At 38.0% G+C, this 26,373-nt stretch overlaps 3 protein-coding genes across 8 annotated transcripts; 2 read left to right on the top strand and 1 right to left on the bottom strand.

Moving 5' to 3' along the window:
* The first annotated feature begins 2,601 nt into the window (after positions 1-2,601).
* On the top strand, positions 2,602-5,665 carry tstd1 (thiosulfate sulfurtransferase like domain containing 1). Its single transcript, XM_083561668.1, has 4 exons — positions 2,602-2,697; positions 3,525-3,650; positions 4,646-4,808; positions 4,949-5,665. The coding sequence occupies exons 1-4, from the start codon at positions 2,613-2,615 to the stop codon at positions 5,001-5,003; spliced, it is 429 nt and encodes a 142-aa protein (XP_083417794.1). The 5' UTR covers positions 2,602-2,612; the 3' UTR covers positions 5,004-5,665.
* On the top strand, positions 5,359-11,303 carry cfap96 (cilia and flagella associated protein 96). 5 transcript variants are annotated; one of them, XM_083561645.1, is made up of 12 exons: positions 5,359-5,487; positions 5,717-5,816; positions 6,256-6,384; positions 6,464-6,550; positions 6,805-6,957; positions 7,094-7,225; positions 7,404-7,623; positions 8,314-8,451; positions 8,819-8,894; positions 9,002-9,184; positions 9,279-9,451; positions 10,480-11,303. In XM_083561645.1, the coding sequence occupies exons 6-12, from the start codon at positions 7,132-7,134 to the stop codon at positions 10,529-10,531; spliced, it is 936 nt and encodes a 311-aa protein (XP_083417771.1). In that variant the 5' UTR covers positions 5,359-5,487; positions 5,717-5,816; positions 6,256-6,384; positions 6,464-6,550; positions 6,805-6,957; positions 7,094-7,131; the 3' UTR covers positions 10,532-11,303. The 5 variants fall into 5 exon arrangements, with proteins under 5 accessions (XP_083417771.1, XP_083417772.1, XP_083417770.1 ...); XM_083561646.1 differs by lacking the exon at positions 6,464-6,550 and having other exon boundaries at positions 6,256-6,398; XM_083561644.1 differs by having other exon boundaries at positions 6,256-6,550; positions 7,120-7,225.
* On the bottom strand, positions 10,977-21,195 carry pdlim3b (PDZ and LIM domain 3b). Of its 2 annotated transcripts, XM_083561640.1 has the most exons (8): positions 20,847-21,195; positions 16,262-16,413; positions 15,875-15,959; positions 13,493-13,560; positions 13,027-13,218; positions 12,671-12,798; positions 12,134-12,245; positions 10,977-11,994 (listed from the first exon to the last, which is right to left on the bottom strand). In XM_083561640.1, the coding sequence occupies exons 1-8, from the start codon at positions 20,937-20,939 to the stop codon at positions 11,805-11,807; spliced, it is 1,020 nt and encodes a 339-aa protein (XP_083417766.1). In that variant the 5' UTR covers positions 20,940-21,195; the 3' UTR covers positions 10,977-11,804. The 2 variants fall into 2 exon arrangements, with proteins under 2 accessions (XP_083417766.1, XP_083417767.1); XM_083561641.1 differs by lacking the exons at positions 13,027-13,218; positions 13,493-13,560 and adding an exon at positions 13,961-14,148 and having other exon boundaries at positions 20,847-21,191.
* Positions 21,196-26,373: the final 5,178 nt, after the last annotated feature.

Here is a 26,373-nt window from a genome sequence, read left to right as displayed (position 1 = left end):
CATATACGGTATGCTGGGCAAAATAAAAGGTCACCATGGACCATTACACATCTCACTACACCAGACTGTACAATCTACCCTTAATACAGTAAACATGCCACACATGCACCTGCTGAACCAGTATACACCATACATAAGGCATAACATTATGAACACCTGCCTAATATTGTGTTGGTCCCCCTTTTGTTGCCAAAACAGTTCTGACCCATCGAGCATCAACAGCATTAACTTCTTCAGCAGTTTGAGCTACGAGCCAGCCTTCGCTCCACACATGCATCAGTGAGCTACGTCCCTGTCGCCGGTTCACTACTTTTGATAGATACTGAGCACTGCAGACCAGGAACATCCCACAAGTGCTGCAGTTTTGGAGATGTTCTGACCCAGTCCTCTAGACATCACAATTTGGCACTTGTTAAACTCACTCAAATCCTTGCGCTTGCCCATTTTTCCTGCGTCTAACACATCAACTTTGAGGACAGAATGTTCACCTGCTGCAAATATCTCCCACCCAATAACAGGTGCCATGATGAAGGGATAATCAGTGTATTTCACTTCACCTCTCACAATGTTTAATGTCATAATGTTATGTCAGTGTATATACACTGTATATGTGTGTATGTATAAAGGGGTTATACAGTGGGTACGGAAAGTATTTAGACCCCCTTAAATTTTTCACTCTTTTTTATTTTGCAGCCATTTGCTAAAATCATTTAAGTTCATTTCTTTTCCTCATGAATGTACACATAGCACCCTATATTGACAGAAAAACACAGAATTGTTGACACTGTTGCAGATTTATTAAAAAAGAAAAACTAAAATATCACATGGTCCTAAGTATTCAGACCCTTTGCTCAGTATTTAGTAGAAGCCCCCTTTTGATCTAATACAGCCAGGAGTCTTTTTGGGAAAGATGCAACAAGTCTTTCACACCTGGATTTGGGGATCCTCTGCCATTCCTCCTTGCAGGTCCTCTCCAGTTCTGTCAGGTTGGACGGTAAACGTTGGTGGACAGCTATTTTTAGGTCTCTCCAGAGATGCTCAATTGGGTTTAAGTCAGGGCTCTGGCTGGGCCATTCAAGAACAGTCACGGAGTTGTTGTGAAGCCACTCCATCGTTATTTTAGCTGTGTGCTTAGGGTCATTGTCTTGTTGGAAGGTAAACCTTCAGCCCAGTCTGAGGTCCAAAGCACTCTGGAGAAGGTTTTCGTCCAGGATATCCCTGTGCTTGGCCGCATTCATCTTTCCCTTGATTGCAACCAGTCGTCCTGTCCCTGCAGCTGAAAAACACCCCTACAGCATGATGCTGCCACCACCATGCTTCATTGTTGAGACTGTACTGGACAGGTGATGAGAAGTGCCTGGTTTTCTCCACACATACCGCTTAGAATTAAGGCCAAAAAGTTCTATCTTGGTCTCATCAGACCAGAGAATCTTATTTCTCACCATCTTGGAGAACTCCATGCGGGCTTTCATGTGTCTTACACTGAGGAGAGGCTTCCATCGGGCCACTCTGCCATAAAGCCCCGACTGGTGGAGGGCTGCAGTGATGGTTGACTTTCTACAACTTTCTCCCATCTCCCGACTGCATCTCTGGAGCTCAGCCACAGTGATCTTTGGGTTCTTCTTTACCTCTCTCACCAAGGCTCTTCTCCCCCGATAGCTCAGTTTGGCCAGTCGGCCAGCTCTAGGAATGGTTCTGGTCGTCCCAAACGTCTTCCATTTGAGGATTATGGAGGCCACTGTGCTCTTAGGAACCTTAAGTGCAGCAAAAAATGTTTTGGAACCTTGGCCAGATCTGTGCCTTGCCACAATTCTGTCTCTGAGCTCTTCAGGCAGTTCCTTTGACCTTAATGATTCTCATTTGCTCTGACATGCATTGTGATCTGTAAGGTCTTATATAAACAGGTGTGTGGCTTTCCTAATCAAGTCCAATCAGTATAATCTAAAATTTCTGGACTCAAATGAAGGTGTAGAACCATCTCAAGGATGATCAGAAGAAATGGAGAGCACCTGAGTTAAATATATGAGTGTCACAGCAAAGGGTCTGAATACTTAGGACCATGTGATATTTCAGTTTTTCTTTTTTAATAAATCTGCAAAAAGGTCAACAATTTTGTGTTTTTCTGTCAGTATGGGGTGCTATGTGTACATTCATGAGGAAAATAAATGAACTTAAATGACTTTAGCAAATGGCTGCAATATAACAAAAAGTGAAAAATTTAAGGGGGTCTGAATACTTTCCGTACCCACTGTATATGCACTCAACAACAACGGGTATCGTATTTAAAAACTGGTTAATTTTCCTTATCTAAATGAGTCTTGATTATGAATAATGTGTTGTTCTATTTCTCACACGCAAGCATGTGCGCGCATTACCTACAGTTACATGCCTAAAATAAAACCACACAATTGTAGATCATTTCGTGTAAATTATTGTGTATAAAATGCTAATTTTGTAAGTCGACATTGTTGACAACTAGTTTTGTCTTCCACGACTTTTATTTTATACACCCGTACATGAAAGAATGTGGTTCGAAAGGCGGTGTCTATTTTGAATATTATTAATCGGACAGTTGCTATTGGATGGCGCGGTTGTGCCACGCCCACCGGTGTATGAATACACAACAACGAGGAAGTTGTACATACATTCAACAGTTTTCTGTCGAGCAGGTAAAAAGCGTCAACATGGCCAGTACAGGTAAGTAAACTCTGCAATCTATATATTTATTTTTATTTTTCAGCGTTTTACAATGCTTATCTAAAGAGAAACAGTGAATAAGTGATGATTCTGGTTTGAATGAGCCGCGCTTTGTATTTATTTACCGACGAAGGCTGCAGATAAACACGTTCTGTATCCTCGGATATGCTTAGTCATAATTAGTCAATCTTTTTGTTATTTAATTGTATTTATATATTTAGAATTTTTGTAATCAGTGTGGCCTGTGTTCTTTTTTTTTTTTTTTTTTTTTTTTTTTTTACATAATATTCTATATGATCGCCAGGGAATCGATTTAGCAACTATTGTTTTTCCACCCTTGTTTCCCTGGTGTTAGTGAGGGATCTCAGGAGATGGGTGACGCCACATAATCATGACTTGCACTTTTTTGCCCCTTCTGAAGACGGTCTTAGAGAAATCACTGTTCTACAAGATTACACAGTGCTCGCATTTCAAGTGAAATCTACTGGAGAATAAACATTCTGTTCTTGGATTACATAAAACACCCTGTGTGTGATTTTTGCATCTTATATTACAAACTTTCTCCATCAAAAAAGCTGAATTTTTGTTTTACAAGCTGGCAAAGCCAGCCACTAGCTCCTCTCTTCTAGCACTGCAAGAACTTAATAATAAAGTCAATAACAATTTTTATAATAGCAGGTTATGATTTTCAGCACTAAAACAAAATTAAACGGTAAATAAATTCAATAGAAATCACAGAACATGCTTGACTATGCTTCAGAGACCACTTTGTGATCGAGTGCTCTTCAGCCAAGATTCTCCATGTGACACTTGTTATATAATTTTAGGTAAAGAGATATCCTACAGCGATCTCAAATCCCTCCGAGAGAATAATAAAGACCTTTTGCTTGTGGACGTGCGTTCCAAAGACGAAGTGGATAGAGGACGCATCCCAGGCTCCATCCATATCCCATGTGAGTCACAGAGCAAAAACAACTGTGATACTGGGCAGTAATGGCACAGTTATTACTAACTCATTACTACAGCAATATTAAACACACACTCCTCTTTATAATTAACACGGATCTTCTGTGGTCCAGATTTATAATGTAATAAATCTACTGTTTTCAGTTTTCTTTTACATACATCGGTTGGTTGGTTTTTATTCTGGTTTCCTGCATTAACCACAAAGCCATTTGACTACAAATGACAGTGGCCCCAGTCGGAGTTATCCTCAATTCTTTTCTATCTAAAGAGCTTGATGTAGCAGCATTTTTGTCTGTTCAGCTCTCCTACATCCTCGTCTGTACACATTGCTCAAACAGAACAGATTCAAGCTCCTGAGTGGTACAGCAGCAATGCTTTCGCTCCATCATCCAGAGATCACGGGTTTGCATCTTGCCTCAGCCATGTATAGATAAAAGTTCAAGAGTCCAAGTCTTTGCTCTCTTGCATACTGTCTTTCTCCTCATCAATCACAGCAACACTTGCAAACCAAAGGCATTCGTGCATGTGGAAGGGGCGGATATTATGTGTCTCAGAGGAACCATGTGTTAGCCTTTGCCTTCCCTTGTTGGTATGTGTCCTATGTAAGAAGGTGGGGGGCTGATTGGGGGGTAGGAAATGATTAATACTAGATTAAGGAGATCAGTCAGGTGCACTGCCCGGTGCCACTCTGATCAGTGCAACATTAACTGTCTGCACCACATGTTTCTATGATTTCTATAAATAAGACATTGATCTTAAATATAATCAATCTGATCATGACCCTTTAATGATTTGAGATAATAATACTTATAATAATTATAAAAAAACATTAGCAGCAGCCATAACATTAACACTCGAATATTCAAGCACTTCACAAATACTTCAGTGTGTTTCACATTGGACTTAAATATATATCTGTTATTCTGTTATAGGATAGTTTATAACTATGCCATGTCCCTGTTGTCCTTACTGTGTCTTATAGTGGAAGACGTAGAAAAGGAATTCTCTTTGGATGCACAAGCATTTCAAGAGAAATTTAATGTCCCCAAGCCCTTGCTGGATACCCGTGATCTTGTGTTTCACTGCCAGATGGGAAGGCGTGGAGGAGTCGCTACAGATAAAGCCAGAAACCTCGGCTTCAAAAAGTATGATCTGGATTCTTTGTTGTTATGTGCAAGCAGCTAATACAGTCAATGTATATAAAAGTGGGTTACTTCATTTCAACTGAATTGCATTTTCGGTTTTAATTACTCGCTTTGTGTGTGTGTGTGTGGTTTCTCTTCAGTGCACAGAACTTTACAGGAGGTTACAAGGAATGGGCAGAGAAGGAAGGCAAGTGATGCTGCTGAGGCACCCGGCACAGCTGTCCAAGTTCATCTGATAAGAGTAGCACTAGACACATTTGGGCACAGTTTCTCTCACTGGATTTCTACTGTATAATATTTATATCCATATTATCTAGATCATTTATCTACTGAAATTTAATTTTAATATATGCAACTGAAGTGGACTTTTTTCAGGAATTTGTCATAAATATAAATGTTACTCCAATCCAGAATTGGTACTTTAACTATAAATTTGAGAAATTAATTGAACATTTAAGGGTTAAGAAAGCGGTGTCTTTTTTTTTTATTTGTAGATTCTACTTTTGTATTTTATTTCCATTTCGATGCTGTGGTTGAATTGCGCATGCGCACAAAAGTCTATTCTGTTGTAGATTGTTACATGGTGCTGTTAGTGAAGCGGTGGATTGTTCGTTTATTTAGTCAAAAAGTCGGACCTCAGAAACATGGATATTTACACTACTTTGTGTTCTTCTTTCAGGTAATAACCTGCTAATCAGTCACCAATCATTGTTTTTACAAAAAAAAACTGTAAAGTGATGTTTCAACGTCAATGTAATACACATGTCATGTTATGAATGTCAGTCATTTAGCTGTAGCTGTTTGCCTCTAATATGTTGTGTAAAGATTAAAATATGAATTAAACACGCTGTGTGTTCGCTGTGGTTGTCGTGTGTGTGTGTGTGTGTGTGTGTGTGTTCACCACACAGTGTTCCTCTCTGGGTGGCGCCATTACTTCATGCCGCCTCCAGACTAAAATGTGACCCGGCCAGGCGAAGGAAATCCTACCGCCTCATCCAGCGGAGATTAGTAAGAACAGAAGGAGCACTTCTACATTTATTTATTTTCTCTTTAAGAATATTCAGTCATTTAGAAATCAATTTCAGCAGGGGACAATCATTTTATTATTACACATTATTTAAAAATACGTATATTATCAAAATGGCACATTAGGAACGATGGAATTGGAGATACTAAACAAGATCTAGCTTTCTGCAGTAGCTGCACCTGATATCACAGTGTATAAGTGTAATAGGCTTTCGAACAGATATCCGTCATTCTGATTGGTTAATCCTCCTCACCGTAGCAGCTGACAGCCAATAAAATCTTCAAGTCTACAGACAGCTGTTAAATGTGTATATAACGATAAGTGCTGTGTGAATAAGCGTTTGACACTCCAGCACCTGTCTGTGTCTCGCGACACCACGTTATTGTCCTGTATAAACGCTTATGTCTGTCCCGCCGGAAGCAGCAGCACGGGATCGGATGCGACCAACTGCCCAAACCCACGTACGTTTTTCCGGCTGAAGTGAAGCAGCTGATTCGCGCCGCATTCCCGGAGCAAATCTGCGACTATCACGACCCTCAGCACCAAAATGTAACCGCTTCACAGTCTCCATTCCTCTGAATGCAGTTTGTTGTTTTTTGGTCGTCACGGTGTTGTTTATTTTGATCAGGTGGTCGCTGTCACCCTGGAGGACCTGAACAGTGTGAGATCAGATGATCAGAGCTCTTAGACACAGATGTTCGGTTGAGTGTGTTGAGTGACTTTTGTTTCTGATCAAGAAAGTTGATTCGCAGGAGTTTGAGGAGTTTTTCAAGCACTGTATGCATGTAACTGTGTGTACTGTAGTCATGAGTCGTTCATTTTGATCTCCAATGAGGGGCTGAAAACCTTGTAATCGTGCATTAATGTTATGTACATAATAAACTACTAAAACACCTTTAACGTCATTGTGATCGAGTTTTTCCCTCCTGCTGTGTGAACAGTAGCTGACCGGTGTGACAGGCAGTTCAGCTCAGTGTGATGGTTAGCGGTTAGTTTACAGCCGGTACCAAGGAGACAGACATACACAACCCCCCCAACAACCACGAAACCACAAGCAACAACTTCTTCCACATTTCCAACAAGTTATAGAACGCAGTGAACAAGGTTTCATATATTTTAAAGGTAGGTTATTAACTAATTAGCTATTTTTAGGTTACAAATAAATTATAAATAGGTTGTCTATGAATAGAATGTAGTTTGAGTTAAAAAAAAAACTTGAATTGCTATGTATTAATATGTTTAATATTTATTTACGTAGCTGCTTCATTCAGGACATTTCTGCAGGAGTTTGGTAACATGCCTGATTCAAAGTCTGACATGGAGCGAGTTGGGCTCTTCAAAGAGATGGGCTACATCTCCATAGGAGACAAATACAGACCTTTCAATTATCGTAGGTGTAAATCATATTACACCAAATCCCACTGTACATAATTCTTATCCTGATCAGGGCCGCTGAAGCTGGAAATGTTTCTAAAACTCATATAGTGATATTTATCATCTTAAACCTGCACTTGAACTCTGTCACAGTATGTGTAAGGCTGTCTATGTGTATTCCATCTTCTTGAAAGGTCCATTTAATGAGGCTGCCCATAAAAATAAGCAGATGTTGGTCAGTGGGCCGAAGACGAAATCAGCACTCCAGGCTGGCTACTTTGATACAGGGTTCAAGCGGATCTTTGAGAACGAGGCGTTGACCGACAAAATCCAAATCCAAAGGCAGTACCAGATTCAGCTGGCCAAGAAGAACTTAACAAAGGCATTTTTACCCTGCAGTGGGGAAAAGAAATCGTAAGGATGAAATTTAGTAACAGTCTTTTTTTTTTTCTTATCAATTTTCCATTGAGAAAGTGTACATGTAAATTTACTTTTACAGTGATCGGAGGGTGGAATTGATTATTATGCTATTAGACTAAACTAACCTACATTAGCCCCATTGAATTTGACTTTTTTGTGACATTTTGTTAGGTGAAAACATTAACAGATAAAAACACAGCCACCTTTGGCAAAGGTTGATGGAAAATGTACTATTAGACAATTTAATTCAAGTTACGACAAGGTGTTATACTCATTAAAAGTTTACTCTAAGCAGCATGACAATGACATGATTGTGAGGCCACAGAGGGCAATATGATGTAATGGTCATTTTTTCACTGAGAAGAGGCAACACTAAGAATTTCCATTCCATCATGGGTCTCATGGCTCTGGAGTCTGGCCCAAATACAGAACTGCACCAAGGTATTGTCATGATCTTAATGAGGAAAAATGGAACTCTGCCTGTTTTCATACTATCTCACTACCACATAATACTTACATTAAAAAAAATACATTTCTGACATGTGTGGTGCATTTTGGTACAAAAGAATATTAATCACCAGTGTTTTTTTTCCCTTAAACATCCTCAAAATTGACTTTTTTGTGCAATGTGTGTTTTTGTGTGTGCACCATTGGCGGTTAATTATATTTGTTAATGCTGTGCAGCTCAGGTATTGGCAGTTACTATGGAACACTTGGTGGCCCTGTTCAGGCTATGAGTCCCCTGCTGATTCCCAAGAAGCCATACAAATCCCCAGGCAAGAACATATTCACTAGTCCACCCAAGAAAGGAAGTGGATATGGGTCAGTAAGGACTTTATTATTCCTACTGCGATGATTTTCTTTTCTCTGTGTGTGAACTATATAAAGATAGTTCCTTGATCTTGTGTGTTTATTTTGTCTTGACTCAGTGTATTGTTAGAATGGCATTTTTCCTCTTGAGGATATCTCAGGCAAAAACCATTTTTCATCTAACTCCTCTCAGAACTGCACGGATGTGATTTAGAATGAAAGATGGAGTTAGAGCTCAGTGCCGTTGCTTAGGGAATTTCCTCTCATGGGGAATTCGCTTAACTATTTTTAATTCCACTACAGTCGAGCCTGAGGAAAGTGCTTTCTATTCAGACGTAACTGGAACTGAGACTGAGTTATATTCCCATCTGTATAATAGCTTTCCAGGTGTCACACTGTCCAAATTGGAATTGTATTCTTCTGACCCCTATGATCGTGTGAGAGAGCTGCTAAAGGTATACAATTATGAAAAGAAAAAAAAGAAAAACAATCGTACATTTGCTTTTTAAAAACAGGTCATCATACTGCATTAACAATGAACAAACCATAATCTGTTTTCCAGCATCAGAAGACAGCTCACAAATCTCAGATGAAAGGAGGGCCATTTCGATCAAACCTTCATCCAAGGGAATGTTTCGATAGCAATCCGTACAAGTTTAATAAACCTCTGCCACTTTCAGCCATAGCAGAGGAAAAGAAGCAACACTTTGCTGTACCCTTCAAACCTTCATCTCCAAGTAAAAGGGTACGGCATAATGCATGAGTTTTAACTACCCAAACATGTCATTTTAATCGTTATTCATTATAGTGGTTATTATTTTGTCTTCACATTATATTAGATTGGAGGAATGAAAGCAGGAACATTCGACGCATATCCATCCCATTCCACCGACCCCTACGTCATTAAGAAGCCAAAGTCAGTGAGCACAAATAAGGAGATGAAAATCTTCCACCCATCAATTGGCCCAAAGAGCATGCCAGTTAAAAGCATAATCTCTCTGAATGTGAACAGGTAAGTCTATGATATGCAAAATAAGACATTTGTCAACTATTGTAATGTAAACATCAATAATATCAAGGTTTTTTTTTATGTTAAAATAAAAATTGTATTCCATAAACTGTCAAAAGTGCAAATACCACATATGTATGTGTGGGGGAGTCTGGGAAAATGTGACTTTTTTTTCTTTTTTTTTTTTTTTTAACAAAACTCCAGTTTTAACTCCAGACATACACTTCATGAATATGAACACTGCTTGTGCTTTTTTTTGTTTGTTTGTTAATTTTTGTTTTTGTTTTTGCCTTATAACCTATTATACATTCATTACATATAATACTGTGGCTAGTCAGTAGTTCATTCTGCTTACCACTTACAGTATAATGGCTGTAAGCCATCATTCCCTTATCATGTATTATTTACTCTCTCCAGAAAATCCAGAAAATGCAAAACAGTTACTTTCCTTTGGTGGGAAACAACTGTCAGAAATGCTGCTATAGAAAAAGGAACATTCCATTTTAACCAATCAGATCCAAGAATGAACTGGCACTGTATATAACTATAGCACATTTTGAGTCTGGCTCAACCTAAATTGAATAAGGAGCACATTATATTTAAGATTTCATTGATACAGTGGCACAGGAGCATCACAGACAACACGACGGCTGATATCTGATATGGAAAGTTTTGCATATGTCACCCTGACTCTTCACTGTGTATACATTTTCTTTCTTATTTTTTTTATTTAAATATTGTTGTACCTACAATATTATGGTACCAAAAACAAATTCATTGTGTGTGAGCACACTTGGCATTAAAACCCTTTCTGGTTCTGATTCTGATGGTTTGGATTATAAGCACATGTGACTGTTGTGATCAAAGCATAACCTTCACTATGATTAAGTCACACCTGCTTAGCTTTTGGGCATGTTTAGGACATTTTGTACTACAGCACTTGTTAAACTGGCTCCTTATCTAAAATGATGTCAAGATTCAGGCAGGGAAGGATTTTAAATGATGTATATTTTGCATTATTCTATTCACAGGTTTGTGAACTCCACCAATTACAATCAAGTCCCCTCTGTAATGGCATACTAAGTGGCGAGGTCTGGAAGCAGCCATTTCATGATGTTGTAAATCTAAAAATCAATTCAATCTCCTGGGTAACATCCTGTTGCAAGTGTAATTTCATTAGTGCCAGACACGAATGCTCTTGTGGCTGCAGGCACGCATACCTGTAAACCATACCTGTCATACTTTTCTTACAAGCCCCTTTTATCTTCTCATCATTGTGATATTCTAAAGTATGTTGTTAGACTAAAAGATAAAAGCAGCAAAGCAGCAGAGCTCACTGTGGTCAGATTTGCAAAACAGATTGTAGACCAGAACCAGAAGGTCCTGAACATTTTCACTTGCAAAACATGTATGTGGAAGCTGAAGCTGCGTTTAGACACAGTGTAATATAATCCTGCATTGTTGATGCTTGTTGTTTAGTGCATGCTTTATCATTAATTATATAATAAAAAAACACCCAAAATAACTATTTCGTATAATTTTGGTGAGTTTAATAAAATTTTCAAGGTCCAAATACTGCTACCATGTGGACAGAGCTATGTAGTGCAGCAGGTAGCTATATAATCCTTTTCAGGGCTGGCCACCTTCAGAAATACTGTATAAAGAGCAGTAAGTCTAGATTGATTAAGTCCGAATAATTAACTGTGTTTACTGATTTCAAGGAAATAATATCTTTATTATAAAACTGTAATAGTCAAGAAAAACGCATATGCAGGGTCCATCCCACCTGAAAGAATTATTAACTGGTGTTGGTAATAGGGTGTGATGGGACTTTGGTTTATATCACAAGAACAAACCTTTCTAAAAAAACATTTCACTTTCTAGAGTTTATAGACTTTTTAAGGATATTATGGGTTTTTGTTTTATTTATATTACTGTGCTAAAATAAATGCTAAGAAATATTTGGTTCAATGTTAAAATAAAATCTGTAGCCAGTAAATATGACTGTGTGAATACTTGATGGCATATTATAAATGAGTATGAAATAAATCACTGAAAAATTATCCTCCTAAAATAATCATGTTACACCTGAAAGAACCAGTTTTGACATTCTATCCTTAGAGCACAGCAAAAATGACACTATGTTCGATCTCTTGCTTTTACTCTTTTGGTGCCTAAATGAGGTCTTCAAACTGTCAAGCAAGCATTGTCTTTTACAATAAACAAAACCCATCTTGCATAATATTGTGAATATTTCCCTTAGAGAAGACCAGGTTTCAACAAGCAACAAACATTCCTATATTCTTCAATGGGTTGCAGCATCAAATGGCAGTAAAGATTGAAGCTGTAGTGTCTTTTAAGCATTAGGGTACACAGTGACCAGATCCTGTCCCTCTGGAGGTCTCATTCGGATTCGAGCATGAGTCTCACAGTACAGCTGCCCCTCCACAAAGAAGTATCCTTTCTGCTTCAGGTTCATGCCGCAGTCAGCGCACACAAAGCACGCAGGGTGGCGAAACTTGTCCCGGGCTTTGACCACGGTACCCCTGTCAAACAGCCATATAAATTAAAGTTAACATTTGAATTTACATCTACATCATAAAAAGGGGGCTGTACAGTAAAGGGGTGGATGTTGGACAGAGCTTTCGGTTGCACTCATACTGAAATATTTGAGGCTGAACTCACACAATGCCATTGCCACATTTGTCACACAGAGGCAGTTTCTGTAGGGAAGCTGTGGCTGCGTGGGTCTTTGTCACTGGAGCTTTGACACTCCTGGTTATCATAGGCTTTGTACCTGTCAAAAGGCCAATGAGTTGTTATAAATGATGTGCTCGTACATAATTGTTAGAAATTGGAAACATTTCTGGCACACTCTGGTGGTACTCAACCATTCATTCATTCATTCATACATTCATTCATACATTCATTCATTCATTCATTTATTCATTCAGTAACCACTTTATCCTAGATCACATTGGATTACAGTAGCTAATCCACCTAATAGCATGGTTTGTCCAATGTTAGAGAATCAACGCATTAACAGAGAGAACAAGTAAATCCCTATACAAGCAGTAACCCAAGCTCAGGATTGAACCCTGAAGTTGTGAAGCAGCAATGTTTTCCACTGTACCACCATGCTGCACAATTTAGATTAATTAGAGATTAAATAGCAACAAGAGAATATATATATAAACACACATATATGTTCTGGTAACTAACCGTCACTCTCTATATAGTCCTGCAGGGCCCTGAATGAGCCGGACTGGCGAGGCTCATGGGGAGCGTCATTGTCTTCCTGCAACATTCGGTACACATCAGAGTCCTCAATGGATGTCAGGGTTTTACCACTGAGAACACAAACAGGAACAAAAATCACACTAATGTTCCAAAAGGAGCCCCTATATATTCTACATCAATAATACATGTCCAAATCAGGCACGTTAGCATCCAAAACACTTTGTTACAGTACAGAAAGGCATTAATGATTGCATTATTATAAATATAGTGTTTATTGTAGATGTAGATGTAAGTTAGTTAAGCTGAAGTAATGTGAAGTTTAACCAAGCATAGGTTACCTGGTTGCTGGTTTATCAGCTACATCAGATAACTGAGTGTGCTGTAGAGCTTCTGACAGACTGGCATCTGAATACATGTTAATGGGGGTGTTATACTGAGTGGAACGAGCCAGAACTTCAATTTGGCTGCGATTAGTAACTGGTGCTGTCCCCTGAACTACATTCGACGTCACCCTCTGAGATGTGTTATTTCTGAAGTTGAAGATTTTGGGGTTTAGAAAGCCATGGTGAAAATAGAGTTGGAGAAAAGGACAGCAAAGAGCACAGAGTAGAGAAGAACCAGAAAAAAAGGAGATGATAAGTAAAAGAAGGTCAGTAAAATCCAGTTAAAGAATTTCACAGAAAAAAATATGATGTTTAGTGTAATACAATGTCTAAATTTGACAGATTTCATTGCATTACTGTAATCCGAAAGTTTGAATTTTATGCTGTTTCTCTTATGTTGTTTTAATAATAGTCTAATAACCTGCTTTGACCCCCAGGTGTGAAGGGCTTTGGCCTGACATTAAACTTGTGTTCGAAATAGCCAAGGTCCTGCAAGACATAAGAAGGGAGGAAGGAGAGTTAAGAAAGCCAGTTAGAGGGTGAAAGGAAGAGCGCAGACGTCCTCCTAGATCTGACATTTCTTACCTAAAGACGTGATCTATTTATGGATTAACCAAATGTACCTGAAACTACATGGGTAAGCAAAAACCGTATCTATGGTGTGAAATAAATCCAATCAATATAGATTTGATGCATTCTGAAATTCTTATTTGCTGTAAATGTGGATTGGATGGACTTTGGCTATGTAGCAGGACCTAGGAGAACCTCTGGCTCAACAGATGAAGTGTTATAACACAGACATGTGTTAGAAATCAAGCAGGTTAATCCAGGATGAAGAGAGACTAGTGAGGTTCTTTCTATAGCTGCTGATAATTAGACTGTCACTCACCCATTAGGCCTGTCATGCACCAGGCCACGGATTTGTCCATGCAGGGCATCTTGGATGTTGCCCTCAGAGTAGAGGCCTATGGGACTGTTGTAAGAAGAGCTCACCACCTGCCTTTTGTCATCCAAGGTGGCAGCAGCCACAAACGGCTGTGCTTTTCTGTTATGGCCTGTGCCTATTGGCTTAAACCCCTGCATACATACACACACTGCATGCTGAAGCATTATATAGACTATGCATTTTTGAATCAAAATCACAACACAACTTACTATTTTTAAGTTTTCCTTTAGGCTGATATTTATGATCATATTGTGCATTTGAATATACTTGTGGAATAACAATTACTTCAGGCCTGATATTTCTCCCTTCAAAAGTCATTCATTCTGCTCACACACCTATTATTCAGTTATTTATTCATGCATTCCTTCATTTATCTTCAGTAACATTCATCCTGGTCGGGGTCACAGTGGATCTATAGCTAATGGACCGATCACAGGGTGCTAGGCACACACATTCATATACTCACTAATATCTAGGCACATTTAATGAATCATTGTGAATGTTATAGTTATTTTTTTTAAATGTATTTGTGGTTAGAATAAATCTATATTTAGTATTTAAATTACATTATTTAATTATTTTCATTAAAGCATGTGTTATTACAAACCTTAGTCGAACTTATATCATTGTTAGTAACGTTTAAATATTATTATTATTATTATTATTATTATTATTATTAATATTATTATTATTATTATTATTATTATTATTATTATTATTATTATTATTATTATCTAACATCTAGTTCATTTGATTTCTCTCTGAAACAGAAGAAACAGTTGCAAAGATTATACCAATCCTACAGCAGCAAAAATATAGTCATGGGAAAAAGAAAATTCTTCCATTCTGTGTTTTTATTTAGCAGAATTAGCAACTTGAGTAAACAGCAGTAAAGCTCAACAACTTGAGAAGGGTTATAAGGCCATCTTCAATCAGAAATAGAGAGCCCTTGAGACAGATGAAAATCTTCCCAGGAATGAGCATCCATGCAAATACATTCCAAGGCAAGACCATTTGACAAGAGACACAAAAAATTTGAAGCTCAATGTGGCCTATAGGTGTTTCTTAGTACATCACATTTTTTTTATAATTTAGCATTTAAATACTGATTGGTCATCACACCCAGTGCCATGTTCTAAAACAAAAGTTAGTTTTGTGGATTGATATGGACCACAAAATTTTTTTTATTAGTTCCTGATGAATAAAAACATTGAAGAAGTGTGTACTTTGTTTTTTCCTCATGTACTTTCTAACATGAGGTTAGCCTCAACTTTAAAATAGATTTAATGCTAAATATTATTTGTATAGTGTATGTATGTTTTATATGCGCTTAACAATACTCAACAGTCAGTGTATGGATTCCATCTTGGTGGTACAGCTTCGACAGACCAAAAGTCATAGTGTTCAGTTGAAAATGTATATCTACCAATTTCTAATGGCCTAAAGAGCTAGTCATGAAACAATTCCCAAACAAATTGATAGGGACATTGGGGATTTGCTCAGAGGTGATAAAATTGTGGGAAAAAAATGAGTGGTTACGAAAAGAAATGGATAAAAACAAGCATGCATGCATAACGGCTGGAAGCAGATTGTTAGCCATTGTTAAAGGAAATATCCAAGCAGTTAAGATTTTATTGTGGCCATTTCAGCCAAGAGTAAGTCTGCTTACTCTTGGCTGCTAAACTGCTTTTAAATCAACTTCCCTTCCATCAAATAAACCAGAGCAATGGCACTCAATCTTTTTCATACCTCTCATGCACGAGCATTTAGCAAGAAATACACAGAAAAGCCTCTGTTACATTATATAAAAGCAGAAAATCATGTTGCACAAGTAACTGCTTTTCTTGTTAATCTTACTTGTTGCTCTGCTTCCAGGTTGACTTTGAATGGTTGAACTTTGCCTTCCTCCATGACTTGTGGTGACCAGAGTTTGGTTTCAGGCCTACAAAACATACAGTATACAATACAACCAATCTGATTTAAACAGCAAAAGTGTAACAAGTTCATTATTTGATCTAACAAGCCTTGGCAGTGCAAAATATATAACATCTGGCATTGTATTTTTTTTTACTTTTCTTATGCTTTAGTACATATTGCAATAAACAGGTGTGGAATAATGACAGGAGAGATACAGATTGTAAGATACCTGGAGTTTATCTCTGAATAAATCAAAGTGATAATGCTATTTAAAAAAAAAAACCAAAAAACAAGTCTTTAATGATGCAGGGCCTTGATCATTCTCACCTCTCTATTTTGAGGCTGAGCTGATTAGTAGAGTCTTTTATCTTGTTCTGGGCCTCAGCGTGAGTCATTCCATCTGTTGGGACTCCCTCAATAGCCAGGATGACATCTCCTGGGCACAGGTTGACCACTGAGGCCTTACTGCCAGGAGTCACCTAAAATCGTGTACTTAAAAGTTAAAGGTGCACAATAAACATACAGGCAACAATCTATGGAAAATAACATAGTATGCTACGTTAACATTAAGAAACCTATAAACAGAATTATATTTTAGAGATATCACTTGACTCTTCCATGCAGAAAGTCATCTATAAATAGTAAAGTGTGCATGTCAATCCAGTGCAGTATCACCCACAGAGGGGCTGAAGCTCGGCCCAGTGTTGGCTGATCTAACCTCTGTGGCATTCACTGCACTAGATCTGTCTCTGCTTCATTACTGGATCCTGACATCATTCTTTACTTGTCTCATACTTCACTTTTCTTATCCCTGACCAACTCATTTCCCAACTATTTTTCTTCTCGCTGCAGACATTTATCTCATTTGCCTGATGGGTTGGTCTTGTACCTGAGGCTGTGACTAATCTCGATGGATAAAATCCTTCTCCTCATCACCTTTCAGCTTTGTTTCTCTCCCCAGAGGGATGTAAATCATGCCATGGCAACTATCAAACACAAGAGGGTTTAGTTTCTCGTCGTTTGCGTTAACGTCTTAGACATTTCTGAGGTTTTTATTTTCATCTCCAGATTTATTAGGTGAAGATAGCATCGAGTAAAGCAGGGTTATAAATACACTTGTGTATTTAACATGTTCACTGACAACTTCTCAAATTCCCTCTTATATAGCCTGAGATACAAATGACCATCATTTGCTCACCAGACCAGAGATTTTGATGTGACAGACAGTAATAAGAAGAGCCTTTACTGTTTTCAAGGTGGGCTGTTGTCTGAATGCTGTTACACATTCTGCTTTATTGCAAACACCTGGTAGTATTGTGCGAGCCCAAACAAGATAATTGCTGTAAAAATGTGCATCAACAGCACTTTAGAACAAACAAGGACTAAATCAGATTGGTCCAGTGACACTATTCTAGCAAATGACCAACACAGATTTCTCAAATGCAGATAAGGATACAGAGCAGCTGCTAGAAAAGCTGGACTGTAAATATCATAGAAAAACATATGAGCTCATTTTGGTTGTAGAGAACACCTGTTGTCTGTTGTCTGTGTTCAGACTGAAAGCACGGGGAAATTGTCCAGAGCGAGACATGCTAACGTGGCAGTATGAGATAATGCATGATAATAACACAGGGAAAAAGGAAGAAAGAATATATAATGGACAACTTATGGTTATCAAAGTTTTCTTTCCTTTTCTTTTTTTCTTTTCTTACTTTCCTTACAATTTATTTCATTTATATAGTTTGTATATTAGAAGAAAGCAGCAGAAACTTATGCACCTACTTATAGCTGAACATTGCCATGATGTTATCACATAGGCATCGGTTTTAAAAACCACTTATGTATTCATACTTTTAGGTGGCTTTTGTGCAAAGAAGCTACACGGCTGTTTTTATCAGCTTGTATTAAAGATTATATCTGCACTTATGTTAAATCAGCTGTTTCTTCAATTCTTAGATGAGAAAAATACAATCACTAAGTCTATCTGCTGAAAGTGTCTGTCAACCAGACATTAACAGACTGTATTATTTTATTGCATTATATAATCCTATGGTTTCTTTCTTAATTTCACTTATTTAAATACATGTTGATGTTTTTATTTTATTATGATTATTTTTTATATTGTGATTTGTGGTGAGAGTAGGGAGCAGGTCGAGAGGAGCCTGAAGAGCTGGAGGTACGTGCTGGAGAATAAGACAGAGTACATGTGTGTGAATGAGAGGGAGGGCAGTGGAGTGATGCGGTTGCAGGGAGAAGAGGTGGAGAAGGTGAAGGAGTTCAGGTACCTGGGGTCAACAGTGCAAAGTAATGGAGAGTGTGTTAGAGAAGTGAAGAAAAGAGTGCAGGCAGGGTGAAGTGGGTGGAGAAGAGTGACAGGAGTAATTTGTGATAGAAGGGTATCTGCAAGAATGAAAGGGAAAATATATTAGACTGGGGTGAGACCTGCGATGTTGTATGTTTTAGAGACAGTGTCATTGAGTAAAAGACAGGAGATGGAGCTGGAGATGTTGAGATTTTCACTGGGATTGATGAGGATGGACAAGGTGAGGGAGGCGAGATTGAGATGGTTTGGACATGTGCAGAGGAGGGACATGGGGTATATCGGTAGGAGAATGCTGAGGATGGAGCCGTCAGGATGAAGAAAAAGAGGAAGGCCAAGGAGGAGGTTTATGGCTGTGGTGAGGGAAGACATGCAGGTAGTTGGTAGAGGACAGGGGGGGGTGGAGATGTAGAGGACGGGGGGGGGGGGGGGGAGACGGATGATGTGGCGACCTCTAATGGGAGCAGCCAAAATAAGGACAAGATAAAGAATTATTATCATTTTTATTTTTTATTTTTATTATTATCCACAGCCCAACAAATCTTTAAGAAAGTGAAAGAAAGAAAACCAGGTCTCATGCTGCCACAGATGCTTTTCATTATTCCTTGTACAGTCAGTTCTCATACACTGTTAGTCCATCAGAAACTATGGATGCATTGTGTAAGAGGTAAAAAACAAAATCACCAGCTGTCACATAAGATGAGAGTCTGGAATAAGTCTGAACTATATCTTGCAAATTCTAAATGTATTTCACTGAACAGCAGCTTTTTTATTGTAAAGCCCTATCACCCTCTAAAGCTCTATCATCAGAATCAGATGATTTGATATGTTGACAGTTCAGGGATGTTTATTAAAAAGGGATATAATAAAGTAACCCCTGGTCACAGTTAAAACCCAGATACATAGTCAGTTTAAACAGATAAAGAACAAGAAGTATATTATCGAATTAATGTTTACTACCTTCCACTAAAACAGATGTTCTATCAGAGCTATATTGCAGTGAATACATCACTTATTGCATGTACCTACTGTATTATTATTATAATGTCGTATCATAAGCCATTAGCAAGAGTTATAATATTAATTAGAAAGATTCAACAACATTCTCACACAGAACAGAGACAGGGTAAATGTAACATCTTATCAAGCTACATAGAGTAACAGCAACTGTTTATGAAATATAGTAGTATTTTGATGATTTTCACAGAGCTGGATGGATTTACTGTACTGAGCAATAACCCCAAATTACATGGTTGTTTTTTTTTTTTAACCCAGAGTTACTGTATCTACTACCCCTCTTTTAACCTTACACCTTTCATAAATTTCCTCCTTCAGCAGATGGCTAAGGAGCTGTGAGCTAAAGAGACTGACGAATCACTGAGCAACAGGTGTGGAGAAACCCGCTGGAGCCAAATTGTAGACATGTGTGTGTTTGTGTGGCTGTTTTGGGGGGTTGTGGGGGTGGATGAGTTTCTTTCTTGGTGGGGACCAAATAAGCCCACATGGGTAGGACAGGAATATCTGACAGTTTTGACCTTGTGGAGGCTGTTGAGAACTTTAATAATAATAATAATAATAATAATAATAATAATAATAATAATAATAATAATCAGCCAAAATATTAACTTTTCTATAATGAGGTTACTGGTAGGGTTATGTTTAGGTGTAGGCATAGCATTAATTGTTAGTTAATAATTAATTAATAAATAAGCTACAGTAATGATATTAGTTGAAGGTTCTCACAAGACTAGAGAGAGAGAGAGAGAGAGAGAGAGAGAGAGAGAGAGAGAGAGAGAGAGAGAGAGAGAGAGAGAGAGCGCTCTGGTGTAGTGATAGTATAGTCCTTCCCTATATTTAGCAGCATCAGGAGGGTGAACAATCCATGAATTTTCCAGGGTAATGAATGTATTAGGAGTAAAACAACCAGATCATCTTATTTTCATAAAAAAGTGAAGCCATCGTTGATGAATGCATTAGCTGAAATCGCAATGTGTGATTTATACTGTACATGTATCCTTTGTGGCAAAGTTATAACTTTGTTTAAAGAGGATGACATTAATTTGTATAATCCTGCTGTCTATATGTTACATTCTCTGGTGATGAAATTGTTACATGGAGTGTTTGTTCTTTCAATATGATCCAAACTTTCATATACTTTATGACTTCTCTAATGCTATAGAAATATAAACAACACTGTACTGTATATCATCACTTCCCTGGAGTGAATACAGTAATACCACAGACATCACTTCATCTTTTGTTTTTTTACAGAAAGAATTGGTGTGTTAGAGTGCAAATTCATGTGATCCATAAAGCAATGCGATGATTTGCATTGCATTAAAAAGTGTGGTTAAGGTCTATGTTCTCCAGGAGTATTTCAGCTGCTTGGCTTCACAATCCTCTCTTGTGTCTTGTCCAGAACATAATAAGAAAAGCTGCATTGTTTTTTAGTTCAACCCACAGCTTTCTCCTTCCTAGGCTTCTTCTGCACATCACATCTAAAGCATTCCTATCTCTGTAAGCCTCTCGACCCCTGCTGGAGCGTGTGATGAAAGCCAGACTATAGCAAAGTGCCCGCTTATTATCACTCACCCTGGTGATGGTTAGAGGTTGGTTGAAATCTTTGCCACCACACAATCGAAATCCCCATGGTGCCGGCCCTTCCAGCAGCACGTTCTGCGGCATGTCTCTACCTCGTTCTGCTTGTTTTCTTGTGTCTCGATTTGTTCTTGTCTTGCGCTTTTTACACGAGCACAGGGAAGCAGGAGCAGCAGCTGCACAACTTCAAGAATCAGCTGTTCCTCTGTATCTGGACACACCAACACTGATTGGCAGTCAGTGCCTGTGCTTCCTAAATCCCTTTTATGTGTGTGTCAGTCAGTGTGAGGTGGATGCCAGAATGCCCCACCTCTCAGAGTGAGATCATGCAGCAAACTGAAGTTCTGAGGTAGTGCACTACAGCATGTTCTCTCTCTTTCTCACTCCCTCTCGCTCTCTCTCACTCTGCCCCCTCTCCCAATTTATCCTGCTGCTCATCCACTTACTTTTCTACTTGATCTCTCATGCTACTATGTGCCTCTCTAACCATCTACTCAAGAGTTCTCTCCTCTCTCTTAGACAGACATTTGTGTAGATCTGTCAGGAACATCATTCACGCATCACTCAGCACATCAAAGATATGACATGAGTCAGAGACTTGGCCTACTGAGAAGATCAAACTCGCCATCTCAGCTGTTCAGTACATGCTTGACGGTGTCAGAAATAAGGAAGCCACTGGCTTTCATTAGGGGAATATGAAACTGCTCTGACACTGATTCTGATTCAGAACTGATGAGCGATGGATCACCTGGAGCAAAGCATGAGCTCCTCTTTCAAAGGCTGCATGCCACAGTAACAGTATGAAGGTATCACATTGCACCTGAAATCAACGTGGACATTTTTTCCTGCCTATTCAACATTCCTCTATGATCTTTCTTGTGGTTTCTCTCCTGGAGCAACCACAAAAGACCTCTAACTCCCCATTCATCTTAAGCCATCTTTGTGGGTATAATCGGTTTGAATTATATTATTCATGGAAAACTCCCTGTAGCTGATTTATCGTTTGCTCACCAAATGAAACCCAAGTTTCAACAAAATAAATCAAGAGTCACTTGTAGTTTATGGCAGGCACAAGCCATCTTTACTGTGTGTATGAGATGTTAAAGGGTGGCTGTTCTGTTTATGAGATCTGCTTGATTGTATTTCACACTTGAACAACTCCTTATTTGGTTGAGCCTTCAGGTTACATTACTGAACCCGTGTCTCTCGCTGCTGAGAATGGATAATGCTGAACGAGAACGAAGGTTTTTTTTTACTTTATTTCCACTGAGAAGTATTGCTATTTTATAATTTCATAAGGTGCTACATTATGGAAAATGTTCTTGATTGTTTTGTTACAGTAACTCAGCTAAAATAATGCTTCTAGGAACGTTTGAGTCAGCCTACAATGTTTCTAGGGGATCAGAGAAATTTTTTTATTTAACATTATAAACTTTTTATGCTACCAGCTCTCACTGACATAAATCACTCACTGGCTATGGTGAATAAAAAGGCATTCCTTTTGTGAAGTTATTACATCTTTAGGCTGCTGATGTGGAACATTGCGGAACATTTCCTAGAGAAAAACTAAGCAGATTTTGTTATTAGGACGTGGCAGTGCTCCACTGATTAATTGACTGTAGCATGCAGAACTTGCAAGTGAGAATTTACCATAAAACAACAACCATAATCCGGGGTATCTCATGACATATGCATGTATCTTTTTATAGGTGACTCTCAGTCCCACATTTACTCTCATCTTCCAGAACCAATCAGGCCAAATGTGTCCCCAAAGCCATATAGTGCAGGCAATCAGAGAACCAGAGTTATGTTTATAATTTAAATAATTATCACTGATTTGCTGTACAGACTCAAACACTGATGCCAAATAGAGCTGATTTATTTAAGAGTTCACATTGTAGCCAGATTGTGCTATGGTTAGTTTTCTCACATCAAGTCTAGTCAACAAAACACAACCCAAGTAAAAGTTTCAGCATGAACATGGCAATCTGCATTTCTGTATAGCAACAAAACAACAACTTTCATATGCCATTAACTTTGGTATCAATGTAGAGTTAAGATTCAGTCAACACTTAGCATTATCCTGCAGAATCTGCATACACAGTAAGCATAATGATAAAACATGAATCTCCCTAGTGCCAGAAACAGAACCCTTTCAGCAAATCATCTAAAAGTCCACACACAAATTTCACGGACAGATGACCTTCATCAGTCATGTTTTAATGTCGTCATGGTGAGCTAGCTAATTCTACAGTTTAGACACAGGCTAGCTGCAACAGATGAATATGCTCTTGTGAGATGACACTGATAGAGGCAGAGCTCTCTGAGTGGTTGGATCGCTCTTATGTTAACATGTTAACCTCATCATCAGAACGGGTTTTAGACTAAATAGATGACGTTGCATCATGAGTTATTAGGCAGAAAGAAGTCCAGCTTCTATAATGCACACGTCTCATCAGCCATATTCCTTTTAATATGAGTGGGCATGTGACATGGTGAGACACTGATGTGAACGCTTGAAAAATAACTATCTGGAACGTGGTCTATTAAAGCTCAATAGAATACTACTAATCCTAATAATAACAACACATCTGAGCCTTTAGCTTTAATAACAACCAAGAGCAGATTACAGACTCCATTAGTGAGCAATGACATCAAGCGTGTTACATTTACATTTGAATTGTGAAATTAAATTCTGAAATTGTAATTTTTTTACCTTGCTTGTACTCGTATGTGGAACTAACACTTTTGGCTGCAAAATGTTTAAGGTTGAATTGTAAATGTGTGTGTGTGTGTGTGTGTGTGTGGGGGGGGGGGGGGGGGGTGTAAGTGAGTATTTGATAAGTGAGTAGCTTGAGAGAACCCATGTAAACCAATATTGTAAAATTATGTGGGTTTATTTTGATTCCCAAGAAAATAATCTTTAAAAAGCTGAGTTGAGTTAATGTTATTTTTGTTGACGTCGAAAATAGCCTAAAGCCTAAACGTCCGTTCTGAGATTGGTGACCTCCACACTTAATGATGTGCCTCTTCTCTCTAAAATTGTTTTGAACATGCTGCTGTTTGCATATATATATATATATTTATTCATCCAGCTGTATTACTTCAATGCTGCAGTAAGCCTAAACAAAAGCTCACTTCTCATTTGCTAACATAATTGAGTGATTAACAAAACCCTGGCAAGATGTGTTTTATATGAAAAAGTTTACCGTGAAACAAAAACACTCCAATTGTGGATAGAAGCTTTGGCATCCCATCAGGACAACAGATGCCTCTGATTCTTTCTCAGCAAGAGGAAACCCAGGCTGCTCCCTGCAACTCTCTGTTTATGGAGTTGCCATGGTGGCGAGTGGACAACTATAGGAAGGAGTGAGGATATTAATAGCCAGGGTTTAAAGCACTGCTCAACACTACCAGACACTGGCAATTCCTGACTGCAGCTCTTACATAGAAAATACTGTCCATGTTAGAACATTTTAATTTGTTCAATCTGAATAAAGAATTGCATGTGTAATGTTCTGTTTAGATTCAAAATTGAGTTACATTATTTTATTTTTTTTTCAAGATTCTGTCTAGACGTTTTCTTATTATCAGCACTGTGTAGTCATCCTGAGCCGATAAAACCCTTGGGCTGTGATTTTAAATGCAGCTCACAAAACCACACATTTCCTACAGGTCTTCCCTAAGCGAAACGCCAATAACTCTGCTGCTCTCCAATGCCAACGTGCTGTTTATATGAGCTCAAGCTGAACATGAAGAAATCACATTGAAGAAAAATTGATTAGCTGTAGACTATTTATTAAATGTACAGAGCCACAGAGAGAAAAAGAAAGAAATATAAAAATAAACATTGGCCTTGGGGTTTAAATGATTGCTTTAATAGCATATACTGTACACAGATAGGAAGATACTTCTGAATATATATATATATATATATATATATATATATATATATATATATATATATATATATATATATATATATATATATTCAGATACTGCAGGCCAAAGGTGTGGAAACAAGCTGTGATTTAAAACAATAATAATAAATCTTAAACAACACAATATGAGATTTAGTACTAAGTTTTTGGTACAACTGTTAACTGCTCTGTGAGAAATACTTCGAAAATGATTTATAGACTTTAAATAATTTAAAAATGACTTGGAATGTCATACCAGCAACATATATGTTGAAACTTAAATAATTATATATAAAATGATTTTTAAAGCCATTACAGAAAAAAAGATTATATATTTTGGCTACATTTAAATTAGACTGCACTCAGTTGTAGACTATTGCTGCATGCATTCATTCAACCCTTTTAAAACAAGTTTAAAAAAGAAAAAAAAACATTTTATTATTATTATCCATTGCTTAGAAATTGTGTTTTACATTGCTCGCGTTTCTTTTAAACCTTTGGCCTGTAGTGTACACACAGTATTTGACATCTCAGCACTGTACGGTGGTTCTATCTGATTACACCACTGATTTATTTCATTTACTCAGCGTCAGATAATCACAGTATGCAAAAATACTGCACCTTTAATCAATTAAGTGTTCAGTTAAACAGTATTAGTTTGACAAAATTGAACATGATAGTCTTAATAATGAAATCACATTGATTTGATCACATTGAACGTTTTTTTTTTTTTTTTTTTTTATATTTATGCCCCACAGTGTGTCTAAACACAGTACCATATTAACTGCATGAGATAAAACTTTCTATACATTTCCATTTTTTTTTTTTTACACCTGGACACGTCATATTCTGCACAGATGTAGTTCTGTATTACATTCTACACTGAATTGCATTTAAGGACATTTGGTAGACTTATTCACCAAGTACAATATAACAGCAACTAATAGCAACCTCACTTTGCTAGACCTGTTACTAAAAGATGGAAGACTAGAGACCTAGTTTAAGTTCTCATGGCTCTAACACACCAACACAAAGCACTGCAGGGTGACTTTAATACTAGCTGAGGTCAGTGGTAATGAACCTATTGCTTCGTCTAGAGTCTTCTTTTCCACAGTTATTATGTCAGAGGTCACTGAGCACATTTTGAGATTTAGAATTTGAAAAGAGCCTAGCACGGATTATTATTACTTATATATGCTAATTCAACTGAAATTGGAAGAAAGGAATTATCAAATTACATGACAACACACATAAGCCTGCAAAACTATATATACTGCCTCAAATAAAATAGTGGAGATGCTTTGGGTTTATTTTTGTGCTTAAGTCAAACCATAAGGTTTGTGGGGCTTCCAACTGGTGTGACAGAAAATTGTTAGGAGATTGAGCACTCAAATCCCTATGATGCCACTGCCATCCAGTAAAACTGGTCATGCTCTCAGGGTGGAAGAAATGGCATTACTGACGCTCCTCTGTCAATCAGAGCGACACTGGGCAATCTTTAAGCTCATGAATGCAGAACAGGGCAGACAGAGCTTTTTTTTTCGAGTTATGCTGACCTGTGACGCTCCATGAGTAGCAGTTTGAAAAGTCACAGAAGCTTC

This window comes from Silurus aristotelis (genome assembly GCF_946808225.1).
Source record: "Silurus aristotelis genome assembly, chromosome: 14".
NCBI classification, from domain to species: Eukaryota; Metazoa; Chordata; class Actinopteri; order Siluriformes; family Siluridae; genus Silurus; species Silurus aristotelis.
This window is presented reverse-complemented; position numbering and strand designations above follow the sequence as displayed.